Source organism: Helicoverpa zea, chromosome 10 (genome assembly GCF_022581195.2).
Source record: "Helicoverpa zea isolate HzStark_Cry1AcR chromosome 10, ilHelZeax1.1, whole genome shotgun sequence".
NCBI lineage: Eukaryota > Metazoa > Arthropoda > Insecta > Lepidoptera > Noctuidae > Helicoverpa > Helicoverpa zea.
Window position 1 is genome coordinate 2,072,645 of NC_061461.1, and position 19,423 is coordinate 2,092,067.

General features: G+C 34.6%; 1 protein-coding gene and 1 long non-coding RNA gene across 2 annotated transcripts in view; both read right to left on the reverse strand.

Moving 5' to 3' along the window:
- Window positions 1–13,777, reverse strand: part of LOC124634019 — a 111,463-nt gene extending 97,686 nt beyond the window's left edge. The window contains exon 1 of the mRNA XM_047169418.1: window positions 13,585–13,777. Coding sequence (XP_047025374.1) covers window positions 13,585–13,759 — 175 coding nt within the window. The 5' untranslated portion in view covers window positions 13,760–13,777. The remainder of the gene's footprint in view (window positions 1–13,584) is intronic.
- A 3,253-nt stretch (window positions 13,778–17,030) lies between these two features.
- Window positions 17,031–18,388, reverse strand: LOC124633885. Its single transcript, XR_006984791.1, has 2 exons — window positions 17,556–18,388; window positions 17,031–17,189 (listed from the first exon to the last, which is right to left on the reverse strand). It is a non-coding gene; the product is annotated as an uncharacterized LOC124633885 (long non-coding RNA).
- Between the last annotated feature and the right edge of the window lie 1,035 nt (window positions 18,389–19,423).

The window sequence follows — 19,423 nt, forward strand, 5'->3', positions numbered from 1 at the left end:
TGCGACAACACGAACAACGACACTAGTCTCCTAATAACTTTATTTTTTACTTTTAAAAGTTTTACTGCAGTCGGTTTTAAAGTTTGAATTAGCCTTTTAACATCTGCAGTGGAGAGGGTCAATTATGAAGGAGGTTTCGAGTTGCACTGCAGCTGAGTTATTAGGAAAGAAAGGAGTTTTTACTAGATTTATGGGAAGCAAAGACCTCATTGGTTTACTTGGGTCAAAGACATATTTACAGTTCTCGTCAATATTTTTTTGTCATCACGGAACATTTCGTGAGTCGCTAGAAACTTATTTCAAGCTAATGTCTATCTAATCACAACAAAGTCAAAGTAGGTATTTATTATTTGTAAAACATAGGTAAAATAAAATGTAGGTCTTAAAAGTAGACGGATAACGTTGGCACTTTACTCTTTAATTACTTGACTAAACAACGTTTCCTAGGAAGCTGATTCATAACTCAAACACAACTTAATACTCGTGAACGTAACTTGGTGACTCTATAAAAACGACTCTAAAGGACTTAGTAGAAGCATCCAAGTTAAATTGATAGGACGTTTACGGTATAAACTTTTTACTACTTTAATCTTGTTGACGCTGGCTGTAAAATCTTTGTTGCAAATCCCTTGAGGCTACGGTGAGGTGCTATTTAGTTTAATAGCTGCCTATACCGACCCGTGATCTATTTTTTAAGCACATTAAAAGTACCTATATATTTTTTTAAGATCATTCTCTAATCTGTCTTCGAAAAATTGAATGGTAACAATTACAGTAGGTACTAAACTTAGCAATAGCAGAATAACAGTCACAAAGAAAGAACACCGCAAAATGTCACGAAAACGTAAAAGGGCATAACCTTCAAACAAAAGAAAATCGTCTCGAGTGACTTTTTAAAATTGTGAGGAAAATATTAATGTCGGAATGTTGGCAGGAGCATTTCGAAACAGCTCAGGGGAGACATGAATCATTAGAACATGGAGACCACCCTAGAGACGAGAGCTTCCACTGAATATGCTGAATTGTGTTACCTGACAGGTAAAGGCAGAAGGTTTAAGTTGAAATACACATTTGCAAGAGCTGTAATGTACCTACCCACCCAATCGTATTTGAACAAGTTTTAGCGTTTAATAATTTTCAGTTTCCAAGTGCATTTGCAAGTGCCAAGAACAGTGAAACAATTCGGTGTGGTGGGTCGTAACTCGTCGTACCACAGAACCGCAATAGGACCTAGCTAGCTTTGTATCTAACTTTGATCACAGCTTTCACTACGACACTAAGTTATATCATAGGAGCCGAGCGAAACCTTACATATTATCCTTGTTAACAAATACTTCCTAAAGAAGCGACTGTTAAAGTAGCAGTTTATATTACAATTTAATGTCTAATATTTGATTTCGAAAGAAAGTCAGAATGAGCCTTCTTAAAATTTGCCTGTTCATATTATGCCTACACTTGTTTCTTACCGCTATATCTGCTGGTTTTTAGGCCGTATCATTTATATTTATCATACGAACGACTAACGTATCATGAAAACATATGATATTTCATATTATTTCATGAATATTCTTAGAATTCTGCCTGAGGTAGTGATACGGTCCCAGTTTTACATGTTGCTGTAACTGAAAGCCTGGGTATTAGGTTATCTGGAGCTTTGGAAGATGAAACCTAGTTTCTGTGAGGAGATTTCGTTGTGGATGAAGATATTTTTCAGTAGTGTTTTGGTATGACGTCAGTGTGTGTAACCTATTTGAATATATCTAAAAGAGAACACATTTTAACTCTCACTTACGTTAAAAACCTTACAATCAGTATGTGAAATAAAGAAGTTAACTGACACTCGATTTCTAACATTTCAGTTAGTGGAAGTATTTTTATTATGTTATGTAGGTATGTACAGTAGACTGCACGTCAGTGGTAACAGTCATGCACCTTAACCCAATAGTAATAAGTACGTTTTCCTATAAAACTGTTACCACTGACCTGAAGTTGACTGTACCTAAGTTTCAGGCATGTTAATTGTTCTATATATTTTCTTACGAATCAAGAAATAAAACGCGTATAAAAGCTTAAAACATAAATCCCGAACCAAAAATTTAAAATATCTCTGCAAACAAAAATGCTGAAAAAACTGCATTACTGAACTACCAAAGGTGAAGCTCGTAAATATCAAGCTATTTTCAGTACAACGTATTGTTTGGAGCTGAACTAAGCTCGTTAAGCCTTTAGGAGACTCGCAGCATCACGTGAGGAAATTCCTTGAACCTAATATATTAGGAAGGTGTCTTAACACTAGGGAATGGTGAAATGTGACCTATTATTCTGTGGAGTTGTGATCTGATTTTAGAAGAAAAATAATGTGACCCTAGAATTACGAATACGTTTCTATAGTTAACTGTAAGGAGGCCGACGTTGATCAGTGGACGGGGCAACTGGCTGATAATGTTAACACATTTTCATCATTATATCAGCCAGTTCTAAGATGGATTAAAGAACGAAATAATTTGTATGGTCAACTTCAAAGTTAAATTGTTTATTTGCACACTAATACGCATGAAAGGGGTTTTACTTTTAAGTAGTACGTATTAATTAATTAGTTTAGTATTAAGTCATAACATAATGGCAAGAAAATGTTAATATTACATTGATATAGTCTGATTTTTTCCCCAAGATATTCACCTATCCGTAGACACAACCATCAGTTCTCCAATCGAGACAGCCATAGTTTACCCTTGAAAGTTCAATTCGCGCGACTATTACTGAGCCGTGAGACTTCCCATATCGTGTCAATCAATAAGCATTGGTATCTGACATGCTATAAACACATCAAATCACATGTACTATAGTAGTAAAGATATCTAAATGACACCCGTAAAAAGGGTTACAAAAATCTGACGAGTAAGTAAAGAAACAATCTTTTTTTCAAATAACACAAGAAAGGTCATGTACAAAAAAATAATTTAATGAATGCGCCTCCAAGGATGCACGCGAGACCTTGACACTCAACTGAGTTGCTTTGGAATTCCCATGCATATGTATATTTTCCCATAGAAAAAACATTTCATGTGAGCTTCTCAAAACGAAGGCAGCATGTCGATTCCGAGATTTTCTCATTGAGGAGCAAAGTTTTTCTCATTGAGTTTCTCTATTACATCCAGCAGTTTGCTTTTGTTCTTGGCTAATTGACTTGCTCCGAATCCAATTGCAATACTGCCGAGCTCTTCTAGAAGACAATTGAAACTACTACTGAACCTTTTCTCACAAAAATTGTATAAAAAGATCACCGAGTACGCCTTTAAGGGTACGGTTATCTATATTCCACTAAGAAAACATCAGCGCGAGATATTGCAACCATATATTCTTAAAGAAAGCTTATAAATCAAACAACTACTACTAGGAGGGAATAACAAAACCTATTTACCAGCACCTGAGTCTTGCATAGCGGGTATTTTTGAACAAAACTTTTCGATTTATGGACACGCTAAGCGCTGTCTTGCCGTGTAGGTATTCCATTTAAGCATATGCTTATATTACGACTCAGGTTTTTCATTTAAGACTTCGCAAAGATTCTAGAAGAATTATTGCACAGTTTACGAAGACTTTTTGATGTAAAAATTACTGATGAAGACTCAATTATTCCCCCATCTCTCGTGTTTGTTAATCAAATCAAATCCCAACACCTTTATTTACAGGCTACATTGCTCCATAGATTTTGGTTCCAGTTCATATTTCCAGATAAAATAATTCCCTTATTTACTTTAGCTATAATAGTAAATAGATAGATATTATTATTATACCTCTATAAGAAACTACACAACCTCATTACAAAGGAAATCAAACCCCCCACTTCATCCAATGACATTATGTCATTCATAACCGCCATGACAGCGCCTGTTCCCGCCACTTTTATGGCGGGAAGCACACAGAATCCAATCGTTCCACAACATATCCTCCCGCAGTTGTTCCCAGCAAATACAGGAAACGTAATATCGTACGAAATTATGTATGTTTGCACGATGTTTCCTTTTCGTTTCTTTTTCTTTTTTCGCCGAGAACGTAAAGAAATGAGGTCTTCAGAATATTGTTTTGGCTCCGCTGTTTTAGTTGAAAATGTGAATTATTTTAAAAGGACCGTACTTTCTTCGTAATCTACGTCTTTGTGTGAACTCGAAATTTCGTACACTATATAGTAATAAAATAAATACGATTTTTAGTCAATATCTAAGAGCCTCCATGTCTCTCAGTAGCATTTCGAAAATGTTAGGTCTACTGTATCCAGTCATATTATGGCAAATCGACGAACTTGAAATAATCATATACAATGAGAAGATGATGATATATGAAGTTCGTTCGAAGATGATATTATATTAGTATTTATTCCTGAAAGATTTCAGTACTGACCAAAATCATCCAAGCTAACTCTCAAGTTTGTCACATAAAACACTCTTCCTGAGGCACACTAGCTTACATTTTCTAAGTAATGGCCTAAAAACACAAATGCACGTGTCTCGCCGTAACCTTCGCGCCTTCCGCAAACAAAAACGCTGAAACGTCTAAAAACTAGAGTGAAATACAGCCGTGCTGGCAGTCAGCTGTTCGCAGGTAGCCACGACTATTTATAAACTGGTCTATGTCGCTAGGCTTACTTACAAACTTACACAGTACAGTTTGACCTTAAGGAGGCAAAATGTTGAATTATCATACACAGTTTTATCAAAAATGTTTTGTTTACGAGTACATACTTAAGCTTTCTTTGTGAATTTTCTTTATAGATTCGTTCTCTTATTACAATCTTAATACACAATATGAAATAAATGGTTAAATACTTTATAATCTCTAACCTTTTTTGTGTCCCGCTAGAAAAGGGTCGCTTTTCAAGGTGTGCTAAGGTGACTGAAAAAGTAAAGGACCTACTTGCTTTGACTTTAAAATTCATACTTAAGAAAGAGGTTCTTGTGAAGTGGCGATGTTCAAATGTTTTAATTTTTGTAGACGTAGCAGAAACAGACGAAAACACCTTAGTAAATATAATGTCAGTAGAATGCTATTTTAATTAATTAATGAAGAGAAACGAAATTAAAAAGAAAACTCTGAACTTTCCAGTTCTATTCAAGGTGTTCCTCGTAATAATAAAACATTCCGGCTCCAATTTCATTTTCAACGAATTATAAAGTAGATTTATTTTTTAATTACGTTTCATTATGATTCCGAAATATTATTATCATTTTGCATTGTCGCATCTTTCTACCGTTTGATGCATAAATTCTATAAATAACACCCGCATTAGTAGAATTTCCTCTTTAATAGTACAAAATAGCAGCTTCAAAAAATAAATCTAAAAGCACAAAATGGTCCCCAAACACACGTTGTGTCTGGCAACACCGTCGGGAAAGTTAGTGAGACCAGGTGGACGAACAAACTTGTAACAACTTTTACTATGATACATAAATCGTGTAATATAACTTCTAACATATGCACCTAACTTAGTTGGAGTAACTTGAATATTTAATGTAGTGCGAGACATGGTTCATATAGTGCAGGAAATATGGATATCCCATATACAAGTAAATTAAAAGCTCATTTTGACTTTGAATATTGGTAGAATAAATACCTGTTTATCCAACGTAGGTATGATGAGATCCAGATTCCAGTGTTTGGGAGTAGGGATTTCATTTATGTTTCCTCTTATTTATGTTATTCATATAACATCACAGTGGAGTAAAAAAAACATTTGAATGTCATCCATGCGTTATAAACAAAACACAATCGTAATACTACCAAGTTACAAATATCCTAAGTTTTAACAACAAACTAAACCAACGAGTCTAGACTTTTACGTATTTGATGAAATTGGGAAACTATTGAAAGTATTGAAATACACTGGATTGACAGATTCGATTATGTACGAGCTCGCGCCGAGTCAGACTCGCAGCAAATATTTGTTCGGCTGACTTGTACAAATATTTCCACTGTGGCGGAGATATTTGGCCATGATTTTGTATTTGAAATATCTAGTAAATACTAGTATTTCAGGTTACGCGAAAGCGTAATTCCTACCTTCTACGAAGACTTCGTAGTTTGTTTGGTATTATTGTAAATCAGCTGATTTCAGCGATTTTACCCTCCTACTGAAACTACTTTCGGCATCTACGTAAATAAAAAGTAGCCCACTATATTTCATACTCCGTTTCATAACTGTTTTGCCTTAAACAGACAAACTCATGTTCCCATTTATATTATCAGTAAGAATTTCAAGGTATAGTATGGTGATTCTAAAATAAAAACGGCATCAGTCAAATCTTCATCAACATAAAACAGTAAAAATAATCCGTTCCTCCAAAATCACAAACAGACTTAACTTAGTTAAGTTTATTTATATTTTCGTACGTCACGGCAGTTACTTGCGTTACATCGGCAATGCGGTGACAATCCATCAGTAGCGACACGCGACACTAACTGTAACATTATTATAATGGCGGCTGATGCATTCATTATCCAGAACATTAATCATCCTGCTAATTCTACTCTTTATTTGTTTGTGTGTCTATCAGGAAAATGTATGTTTTCCCATCGATACTGCATGGACACCGTCGTAAATCTACTGTAAAAGATGGTTATCAGCAATGCTTTTAAAAGAGTGATTTGTTGATGGTAATGCTGAACTGAAGAGCTGAGACTATCAGACAAACCAGTCAGGATTTCCCATTGAAAATTACTCAGTAGTTGCGCAAATTATTTATTTATTTGATGGCTATATAGCAAAAAGCACAGACTCGTAATATTTCTTGGAATTAAAGACAACTAGTTTCATCTATTCAAATTGCTTCTTCATAAAACTTTGACGAAGGCCATGCGCATGCCTATTGCTATTAAAAAGTTGTATCACTCCTGACAAATAAGCCTTAAATAAGAGACTATTCTTCATATTAGTTGGCCACAAATCTCTGATACACTTCTAGTGTAGAACCATTGATTTGAAGTTAACCAACACCATCAGACGATTAGACAGACCCCTAACATATTTATCACATACCCGATACCACACAAAACTAATTACAAGACCAGTTATGAACCAAGCTATAAAAGTGTCCTTGAACAAGATCGATGAGCGTGTGAGCACTAGGAAAGGATAAATCATCCTTTGTCAGGCAAACAATACTGAGTTATGAGCCAAATAGAGATTACTCTTTTGTGTCCAGAACTGTCACTTTATTGGTATTACCTTGATATTGTGTAGGACGGATTTTCTCTTGGATTCAAGTAGGAGTAAGTCTGTTTACTCTTGAAAAGTGTAGCCAATATTATGAGATAAACTCGGGTAGACCAAAACTGTTTTTGCAGAAATTCTTCTACTTTTGCCATGCTCTGAAAAATCTATGACTTTTTTGACAACAATTACGTAAATACATTGAGTTTATTTTCTAAGCAATTCTCACACTGTTATATAAAAACAGAAAATACCTACCTAGACATAGACTTGCCCTAAATAGTTACCGACCCAAAAACCCGGTGGTCAGTTTGAATCTCATTATAAACATGCTTATCCCAGCATCAATTTATCTAAAGCTAAGCCATTGTGTACGCGCCATTACTTGAGGTCGCTAATGAAACTGCGACAAACTCACCATTACTGCGACAGTATTGTCGATAGGGTGGCAGGAACCTTAGCGTCACTAAGTAATTAGGACTGCTAACTTTGGTTAATTTTCAGACACTTGATACTCTCGCTTTTGCTCAATTTACTTATATAAAGACAACCTATGTTAAATCTACATAGATCTTAAACAATTTTTTTATCATCCGGAGGTCTGATTTTGATTTTAACTGACTCCTTGAGAGAAAAAGGTTCTGAATTTGAAATTATTGTATGTTTTTTTATCTATCTTTGGTCACTCAAACGTCCGTCGTATATATACATTTTAAAGGTATCAAAGCGTATCAATTGGTCTTTTATCAATCTTCTTTTGCTTTGCTACCAAAGGTTACCTTATTTAAGAGTCATTCTTTGAAATTTTTTCAATTGACAATTATTTACATTTCAAGTTGTTAATACGCTACTAAATCCTTGATAATGAGCTATCGGTAAGCTCGTTATTAAACAGCGTATAAACGCGTCTAAATTGCTGCTAACTTAAATGGGGTGATTAAACTCACTAGTTAACAAAGCTACACGATTACTTCCACAATATTATTTACTACGATTAGTACACTATCGTTGCAATGATAAATTAACATATTAAATTCAATTGCTAGACTTCGCCTCTTACTGACAAAAACCTGCAATTGCCCTAAGAATACTGCAGTTGTCTGATCTGAAATGAAAATCTTGATTTCGACCAAATATTTCAATTGATCTGACACCGATTAAATAGCAAATGTTTGTAAATTACGTACTACCATTCATCTTCATAATGATTTATAAGCCAAAACAAGCTATCGGTCGGCTGAAAGATTGCAGGGTACTCTTACTAACAAAAACACGTCTCTGCTCCTACAATTACCCCTAAAGGCAATAGCGTCCTAGGCCCTAAATAGCTTCATATATCTTAGATAAGAGATAACTTGCTTAATCATAATCTGTACTTATATACCCAAGATTCTATAGCATCTTACATCTTGAATAATGGAAAACAGATTTGCTTACAACTGATGAATATTTAAAGCTCGTAATTCATAATGTATCTGAAGCGTCATCCATCTTGAACTCATTAAACAGTAGGACGATAATCCCGAATTTAGAATACATTGTTATGCGAAACAACTTTTTTGATAAGACTGATCACTAACTTTCAAAGAGACTTTTGTTCTTCTAGCCCCTGGGGAAAAATATCTCGAACGAGAGAATGGATTAAATTTTTTTTGTTTGAATTAATAGGTCTGTATCACTACGCTAAATCACAACTATTACATAAATACAGAAAACAGTTTCTAAGCTACAAAATTCTATGAATGTCGCTAAACTAAGTAACAATTTATTTGCAACCGCACGTAATGATTTTCGCGCCAACGTCTTACAATGCAGCTGCGCCAAAATCTGCCTTCAACAGGCCAGCTTTAATAGCTGAGTTTCCTTCCATTAGGATCTGAGAATCCGGCATTGCCACAGACTTCGAACAAAAGCTCACTTGGTTTAATCGCAGACAGTTATTCATGTGTCACTCGGAATTGGAACTCGCGTTTCAAGCGCTGCATTGCTGCTTAATTCATGCTTGAATTCTTGATGGCCTGTTACACTTCTACGCTTTTGTGGGTCTTAAAACATTAGTCAGATTTAGCAGTCGCGTCAACGCTGATTCCTGTTGTTTGCCTAATTTGTCTATAAAACCCAGGATGACGTTGGGGCAGGCCTACGTTCAGCAGTGGACAGCAATTGGCTGATATGATGATGGTGGTATGTGATGGATATTGAAAGTGTATAAAAATTGTAGATAATAAAAAAAAGACTTCCAACTTAATATTGCCTCTATAATGGTTTTTACCTACAGGAATTCAAAACTATACCTACAACCATTAACGTTAATGATAATAAAGTGATTTAACACCAAAATCCTTCAACAGTTTTTACAAGCCCGAAACTACAAAACAAGACAATGAAAACCAAACTTTATCTCTAAAGTTTTAAGAGCAAAATTCATGTGCCCTAATTAATTTAGAACAAAAGACCCTCAATGTTTATGAGGTACGATTAAACATTCAGTTGTTTCGGTATCCGCTACAAAAGCAGGGATGTGCCCGGTCGGTCGCAATGCGGATATTTTTAGTACTTTTTGGGTAAGTACATTATGTTGTTAAGAAATTTCGGAGTACATTTGGCTACAGTTTTTCGGGAAGATAGAATTCTTAAGGTTTGTAAATTCAATAAAATAAATAATTGTAGATTTCGCGCGTCTTGACGAAAACTAATTGAAAATATAAGAGGTCGCAGAGTCATGTAATGAAAGTATCCTTAAAATAGGTATAATAAGTACTGGCTTACTAAATACAATATCGATGTTCTGGTTTTGCATAATTGCCTTTTATCAGTTGTACGATTAATATTCATAAAACATGCAAATGGTATTCTTAGATTTCAAATAACAACATACATAGACAAGAAACAACGAATAAAAATAATAGGAAAAAGTACCACTCTAATATAAAATAAAACATAACAGTTGTTCCATTTCTACGATCAACAAATTCACAACAACAGCTGAAAACTTATTTCTAGTTTGTAGGTCTAAACATATCTAGGGTTAGACAGCTATTGAACCCTACTCAAATACTAAGTGAATTCAGAGGTGAGTCGGGTACAAATTGTTATAGTTAACTGACCGGAAAAAAAGGTTTCTCTGGATTAAAAAGATATCACTTCCATATATCAAGTTTATCAACACTTTTCTTTTATTCAAATAAACAAGTATAAGTAAATATAGTTAATATCTACACATTGTAGGATAATAATAGCACATTGTTATTTTTTTTGAGTTTCTTAAATGTTTTTTTTTCTTGGTTACAAAATAGAGAATAATTAAATAGCTATGCAATTTCACATAAACATACAGAAAAGATACATATGTAATTATATTTTTTATTCATATAACGGCGTCCAAAAAGTATCCATTGTTGTATTGAATGTTGCCATCAATCAGCATGGCCTATCGCAATTCCTGGTAGCACGTGTTTCACAGAAATTGCGCCAAAACGCACCATTCTCCCGCGTACGAACCGCATGCAAATGTCGTAGCGAGGATTTTTCGATAGGCCAAAAAGACATACAGTGTGGTATATCAGTAACTTTTCATTTTTGACAGACTTTGTTTCATAGAAATATTTTTCGAAATGGACAGTGTTTTTGCCGATGCTAAAATTCTCGCCTGTAGTAAGTGAATTTGAAAATGGAAATCGTGAAAAACTTTTAGACTGATAGATTTTCAGTCGTTTTCTGCTCTTTTCAATTTTTAAAGATATGTAATTCTATTTTCTTTGGGAAAAGGCTAGGTAGACTGCACCGCACTTTCCTTTCTAAACAAAAGACAGTGATGAAGACCACTTCGCAACAAACCCAAGCACAAACACTACACTTATACCGTCTTACCACAAAAACTTTTAAACGTCAGTTTATGCCTTGTCTAAAAAAATGACAAATTATGACGTTGACATATGGTTCATTTTGCAGCCAAAATTTTATTAGACATCGGTAAAACAGGGTTTAAAGTTTTTGTAGTAAGGCCCTTAATATCTTCCTTTGTCCGTTTATTTGTACTGTTCCTGTGATATTACACGGAACCGCAGTCATTCATAAACCTGCAAATGTTACGCTAAGTTTACACTTCGTAGTGTGTATTATATGACACCTTGCACTCATGTCCAATTTCAGTAAACAGGAACTCCACTCTTTCTTATTACAGATGGCAGTTTTTAAAGTCTACTCTTTGAGGTTTACATATGTCATTAAACTACCATCACTTATCAAAATAAGTCGTTTCTTATCCACAAAAATTGGTTATCGTTATACCTAAACAGTTAGAGTAAATAGTATCAGTATGTGTATGTGAGGTATATAAACATAACAGCACTAATTAACGCTTTCACGGGCATCCTTTAAGTGTTTCTGATTTCTTAAGTTTCACAGTTATACTTTCAACATCAGTTTCTAAACGATAAGTGTCAAAATAAGGGCGAGAAAAGACTTTTTAAACAGAAACTTCCCTAAGAAGATACTAAGAGGTTTTATGGGGCAAAGGCGTCAATGTCTAACATCTGTGTAAACTGAGCTTTATCCCCATAAAGTTGGAAAGCAGATGCTTATTATAGATCAGTGCGAAACTAGCAGACGTGAGCTAGCATTATGTATCGTAATGTGTGCGAATAATCGTACGTTTGGTCGTGAATTATTTCAGGGTCTACGCAGAGATATCGGAGGGATTTGGATAAGTAACTTGGGTAAGCCTTTACAGCTGTATGGTATTATATTAGTAGTTAGGTTACCTGTATGCTTGTGGCTATATAGATTTAGGGTAGATCTATAGGTATAGTATAGGTCAAGAATCCATCACCTTAACGAGAAAATGAGTGAATAAGATGTTTGCAAGCTGTATTTCTTCAGTTGCGATTGTGACGAAGGTACTCATACATTTGTTTTTGAAAGGTTCCGTTAATTTCTCTCTTGTAAATAGTTATAAGTACCTAACAAACTTTCAGGAGACGTTTCATAAGACGCTTTATAGAGGTAAATATTATAGGTAATTAGTTATTCATTGTAAAAGTTATCATCCACAGAAAAAGTGGCTCTGGGTATTATTTTACGACGATGCACAGAATCACAATTTCATGTTTATTAATAGTAAAAATTATTTCAAAATAACAGTAAACGCTGGACCAATCCAATTATAATTTAATATTGATAGCCCAATTGGCGGAGCCACGGAGCCAACAGTTACTGAAATTCCGCGATCTCGGTTCAGGGTCGGAATTTCCATTCTCAGTTTCGACAATCATTTCACGAATGCATGAGGTCAGAGCTACTATCCTATGTACTATATAAGGTTTCCATTGTTATTTCATTATCAGCAAATAAATAAATACCTAAATGCAATTTCGTTTTTTTTATTTATTTAATCTTACTTTGGTTAGCATTGGTTGGCCTAAGTATAAGCATTGAAGACACAAGATACTTTCTTTGTATTAACCTTAAGAATTATACAAGTTGCTTTATAATAAAATACCTAAGTTGATCACGTTAGATTTCGTTGGCGTGAAAGCATTTTGATTCAGTTTTCTTTTCATAAAGACGCTTCATACTGGGTTTACGAATAATTCTCTAAACAAATAGTTCACCAAAATATTAAGAACATTCATTGACTGCCACTGGCGGGTTGCACCACCAACGTAACGACAGTTATCAATGAGCGTGCAGAAATAGCTAATGTTGTTATGTTCCTATTACAAATAGAACGCAGTGACAGCGTACGAGCGCCAACACCTTGCATTACAGTCAATGTACGTACTAATTTTAAACGGATTATGAATTGATACTCGTATAAATGTCATAGAGATGTTAATGGAATGTTAAACTAGGATCTACTGTTGTCATTGATTGTGTAAAGTTTTCTGTCAAGGATGACTCTATTTACATGTCATTTCACACTTTTTTCGTTAGAAAACTTTCGCGCATTTACAATGCGAATGTAAGAGCATTCATAAAGTTTTTCATTTACAATGAAATGTGGTCGTAAATTAGTTCTAAATCAGTAGACTAAATGTTCAGTGTTTACAAATTCACAGTGGACTCAGATGTAAGCTTTGTGTGACACTTTTTTTCATAACAAATTATTCGCGTTCATTTACAAGCAACTATTTTAAAAGCGTATATTATTTAGTCTACGACTTATAAATAGTCTACTTATGTTTTCATAAACATCTTTGATCACCAGGAAGTTATTATTAAAAAATATTTTCCAACTGACATCATACTTTTTACCGTCCATGTTCCCACATTTAAAAATCGAAGTAATAAATTGCCACTATAAACGCACGCACAAACTTTTTCCCGCCATAAAAGTTGCAAAGGAACTCACAAACAGCCACAAGTGTCAAACTCACCGGGTGGCGACTTTTGCGGTGTCTCTGGTTCCTCGTGATGGTATGGTGTTCCTCTGAGGAGTTGAAGGGCGAGTTCGGTGCCGACCTCCTCGGACCTCGGGCACGGGATGTACGCGTATTGTTTTTTGGTCGGCGCCGGCAGGGGCGCGACGCGGTGTTTGCTCCGGTCGGCCATCCGACGTCTGCCGTGCGGTCGGCTCCGGCCGGAGTGCCGCAACCGCGACCCCTTATCGATAAAGCTGCCCTTTTGCTACCGGGAAATATTAATTTAGTGCGTTAACTGCTCGAGTTTGTTCAATGATAAGTTCGCGCGCCAGTTCGTGTTTGACATGCGATTTGTCACGCTCGTTTTATAGGATTTTGTAAGTATTTTTATATGAGTTTATGCGGTTTCTTTGTTACGGTTGATCAAAGAATTAGGAAAGTGGATTTATTTCAACAGCTTTTTTGTTTTTCTGAGTTCTCATCAACTTCTGATTTCAATCTTTGGATTTTAATCTATTCCTACGTTTAATCTATAAAAAAATGAATCGCAAAATGTGTTGGTAAGCGCATAACTCAACAACGCCTGGACCAATTTGGTTAATTCTTTTTTTGTTGTGTTTGTTATTGTCAGGAGAAGGTTCTTATGAAAAAAAAATAGGGTAAAGTAGAGAAGTCAGTTGACGGGAGCGAAGCCGCGGGCAAAACCTAGTTTACAATTAAATGAACAACATAATTTCCTGCTGCTAAATCTAAAAATCATAATAATTCTTACGACTCGCTTTCTCTTGTGCAATTTAATTACTTTTATAATAAAACAGAGCGCTTGCTTTCATAAACTTCAGAACTCATAAGAGTGAAACTGTATTATTAAAGCAGGGAAACCGCCGCAATTATTTTTACGTAGGTACTGTGGCTACAACAATTAAAATCATGGTATTCTTAAGATTTTTATAATGGGCCTTAAATAATTCCATATTTCCTAGCACATTTAAATTGTTCTATAAATAAAACAATTAATTAATCATTCTCAAATAAATTATGAAAACATACACAACCTCATTACACTCAAAATTATTAAAAAAAAAAAACAAAGGCCTGTCAGAAAGTTAGGCATTCGTTTTTCAAATCCAAACGTGTGGTCTGTAGTATAATGCGCGCGCAGTTCCGCGTGCTGAGTCCCGCACTACGGTCGATAGCACGTGCCCGCGGGAGGCTGCACTATGCGGACACTTGCACAATAATAATAACAAAGCAACTTGACAGCGGTTGAATTCCCATGTGAAACGCACGTGCTTTTAACGTTTGGTTTCAATGTTTGGAAGTAATAAAATATTATATTAAATTTTTTATAAAAAATATAGCAATTTTAGTTATCATCTGAGAAAAATCTGAAAAAAAAATATAGTGTAATTAGTTCACACAAATTGTTAATTCTATCGGTAGTGCAAGTTTTGAATCCGATACCTAAATAAGTACACAACATACCTCAAAACGTACCTACATGGTCTAGACAAAGAAACCTTCAATACAATCTTGCATAAGAGTGAAATATAAAAGACATTTAGAAGAACTTCTCAGCAGAATAAACAATTGGAAACTCTAGCAACTAAATCAGTTTCCGCGCCCAAACAAAACACTAACGAACGATTGTTTCAGCGCCAAGTTACTGGTTCTTCAGTACAACTTTGGTATATGCACATATATTCCGAAAACATACAGAATTATTTAAAACCTGAAACATACAAGGGGCTTATCTTCAGCTTATAATATTAATACCCATTAAAAACGCGAAAGTTTGTATGTACTTACATATTTATATTTATTCCTCTTTCACGCAAAAACTACTGGATGGTTTTTGATCAATCTTGGTCAATACGGGCCTCTGTAGCTTATATATCTTAATAACATATACGCTATTTTTTATCCTGTTGTAGGAATAAAGCGGCTAGCGAAAGCAAGTCTCCAAAATATTCATTGAATCCAAAGGCCCGCTCAACAAATACCTACGAAAGATAGGAATCTAACAAAGAGCAATCATACTAAAAGTTGATAGGTTCAAAGTCAATAGTGAGCCGTTCAATTAAACAAGACGCAGGATCGGCACAAAGGAATACACTTAATAATTCAGTAACCACGGCATACAGCTAGCTTCGGATTTTGTCATTAAAACACGATTTCATGAAGAACCTACTTTGAGAAACCTACAGATTTTTTTTTTCATAAGCAGAAGCAGACGTAAGATCTATTGAACTTTTTGGGACGGTTCAAAAATAAATGACATTTATAATCAGAGTTTAAGTCGCTTTCTATTGTGATAGACAATTATTAAAATGGCGAATAAAAAAGTGTCTAACTCTATCTGAAAGTCAAGGGTGCTCGTTATTTTTTTTCACTGTGGTAATCTGATTACTTATTACTTAGAATAAGGCGTATATTACACTGTTTACTGCATAAAGTTTATTTTTTAATTTAAATATCTGAACAATTATGCCAAGTTACATTACACCGATTTGATGAAGTACTGATAATAAAATCTAAAGTTCATTATTATGTAAATGTCTGTCATGCAATCGCGTGTAACTACTTAATGCCATTTAATTGTTATTATATTATTTTTTATTATATTATTTTTTATGATAACTCTTTTTTTATACGTTTGCAGTAAAGCACAGAATGTAGAATATGTTTTATCCTATGCTCAGAATTAAATCTAACCTTAAAAATAAATGTCTCACCACTTAGGATTCTGAAACCAAAAAATATTAGAGATAGATACAGAAGATAGATAGACGAATGACGGATTTTTATTTAGCCTCAAGAAAGTGCGTAAAAGCAGACATTTTAAGGATACAGGTACTAAAGACCAAACGATACATCACATACTTAGAAGGGATAGGGATTCAGAAGGAACATTAACAGGTCTTGATGATTTCCCACCAAAAAAAGGGGACCTTATGACAATATCAGATACTTACCATAAAAACGACGTTCAAGAAACAACGAATTTGCCTTCAATTTACAAGCTTTTGTTTTTATTTCATCAATATCGCCGAAAACTGCATTGAATATGTACAGAAGCGTGTGTTGCAGCTGAATAAGTTTAATTTACGTAAATGTGTACGTTTTTACGAGGAACACAGCAGCCCTTGTTTCTGAATAACTCGTTACCGTCGCAAATTAACACTGTTGATTAAAGCGGTTCGGTGGAGTTCATCACTGGTTTTTCATTGCACATTTATTGCTTTTACTTTTTGTAATATTTTCAGGTATCTTTTGAATTTATGTTTTCATGAGAAAAGTACAGTTTTTGTGCAGAAGTGACTGGTTTTAGGAAGTTTGTCAAAACAAATATGTAATTTTCTTTTCATATTACACTTCTTGTTTTTTTTTTCAGCGATTATATACTCTAAGCCGCTCGCTGTTAAATAGAGAGCTCATTGTTTCAATAAAAATAACACAACTCTGTTCCAAAACTAACGTTTTTATCTAATAAAACAATTTGTCGGAAAAATCTCGAGTACCCTCGCCGATTTACAAAGCAGAGTATTTTGTAGTAACCAGAGACACGTAGAGCGGGGACATCAAGCCCTTCCGTGCGTCTCGTTGCGACGAATCGTGACCTGCAAATTGAGTTTTACGTCTTCATTGATGACGGTTTCTTCAGATTTATCTAGTAAGTAGTTGTAATAGAATATAAAGATTCATAAATGATAAATACCCCGTAATAACGATATTTTTTTGGTTTCCGTAAATACCTATCGACTTTGTTATCTGAACTCTTCACACAACGTCCATTCGTCCAAAATCATCAGAACTTCTGAATGTTAGCCTAGGACTAACATTATTTTTTTCCCAAAACAACTTATTTCATTCATTTAATCCATATACACAACAATCTCATCAAAGTAAGTGCTTGATCAGAATAGAACATCCAAAACCTCACATTGCTCAAAGCTAATTCATCTTCGATCATTCCGAATACTAACCAAAGCTTTGAATACAAAGTTAAACGTCGAATTAATCGTGCGAGGCATCCGCTGCCAAATGCTGCCAAAACGGTTGTTTAACGTCACCGCAACTTATTACGTCACTTCCTCCCACAGATAAAGTAATGGCGGAATCATTTCGCGCCCTTTCGCGGCCATATTGCCGGAGATTCGGACGCGTCAAGGAAATTTGACAGACTGTAATGGGAATGTAATGGTGGTGGGAATTTCGGAAATTAACGTGTGTGTGAATTATATTGTCATGTTAATGTGTGTGAATAAAATATGTCACGGTCAAACTTTGAAAACACTATTTTATTATTTTGAAAAATAAGCCAAAAAATCATAAACCAGCTTCCGCCACGGTTTTGAACCGCATTCTGGGATATATTTGGACCTATATAAAAAGTAGGAAGGAAAACTGTAGGCACTGAAACGATTGTTCAAAACACTTCAATAGTTCCTGAGATCAGCGCGTTCAAGCAAAGAAACTTTGATATGTAAATATCGTCTGGTATTTTAATAGTCACTTTCCCACACACTTGCTTGTTAAACTTCTCACCTAATTTCTTTATTGAATAATATAAAAATGGTGGAACTCAAAATATAGCTACGTTAATTAATTTCATTACGTGAAACACAAATCCTTTGGCAAGCGATTCTAATTAGCAAAATACTGAAAACTAAAACTTAACTAATTAACTGCTTCGTTAAATGCTCTTTACATTTTTCCGTTGCCCACTTTCCTTATTAAAATAATTGATTAAATAATTAGGTGCTACGTATATTTGAAATAACTGTTTAGGTACTGTAACTAAACTGGTTCTAATTTTGTTATAACTAGTAATTGTAATTGGGTTCAATTTTAATTCTCTCGTTTTTTTTTTTAATTTGTAATACGACTATTAATGCTATTATAAATAAATTTTCATCGTTGACACCTTTTTTATGAGCAGCAATGCGTCCTTAGTGTTGTTCTTTGTATTATAAAGTACCAATTGTCCTACATTGTAACTCCAAAACACACTTGAATTTTCATCACTGACTTCCTTATTTTTTGGGACCTAGGTCATGTTAATTAAGGCACTCAAAAGCTAACGTGCTTAGCATGTTGAAAGACCTAAATTCCTATAAGATTAGCTTACTACGAACTCTTGAAAGAACTGAAACGATAACTTACACGTAATATTATAAAATAGGTTATCTTGAACAACATCAGTTGAGCCAAATTACAATGTAGTTCAAATAGTAAACAATATTAATTTTATTCATTTATACGTTGACGTCATACTGTGGTAATAAACACCGCTTTTAATGAAGTTGGATCAGAAATATGGGGACTGGTTTATCTACTTCACATTTGCTTTATGTCTTTCTGGCAAATTACTTTTAAATGGTTCCTTTATTTACTCATTTAAATCGGAAATTAAAGGTAAGAGGCACCAACTCAATAATCTGATTTCTGCAGGCTCTATATTGTGTGCAAAAAGAAGGCAAAAATATAAAAATGACGTTACCACAATTCGTCAAAAACAATTTAAACAAATAAATACCATGTTTTCGGTAATCAAGCGGTCTCAGCGGACATCAGCAGCTGAACACGTTCCCACGTCCCCAGGGCCTCAGACGATCCCGCGACAAGCTTCAATTGCCAGCCGCTGTAAAGCGCTTTATTCTGATCGTACCCAAAACCATTGTCGTGGACAACGTTTTGTTTTTAAAACAATCTCAATGAGGTTGATTATGAAATAGTTCAGTACTTTTTTCAGTAACTCCATGGATGAAGTTTTCATTTGAATATAGAATGTGTAGTTCTTAATCAGATTTTTGTTTCTGTTACTTACTACGGGAAATTCTTCCACCTAATC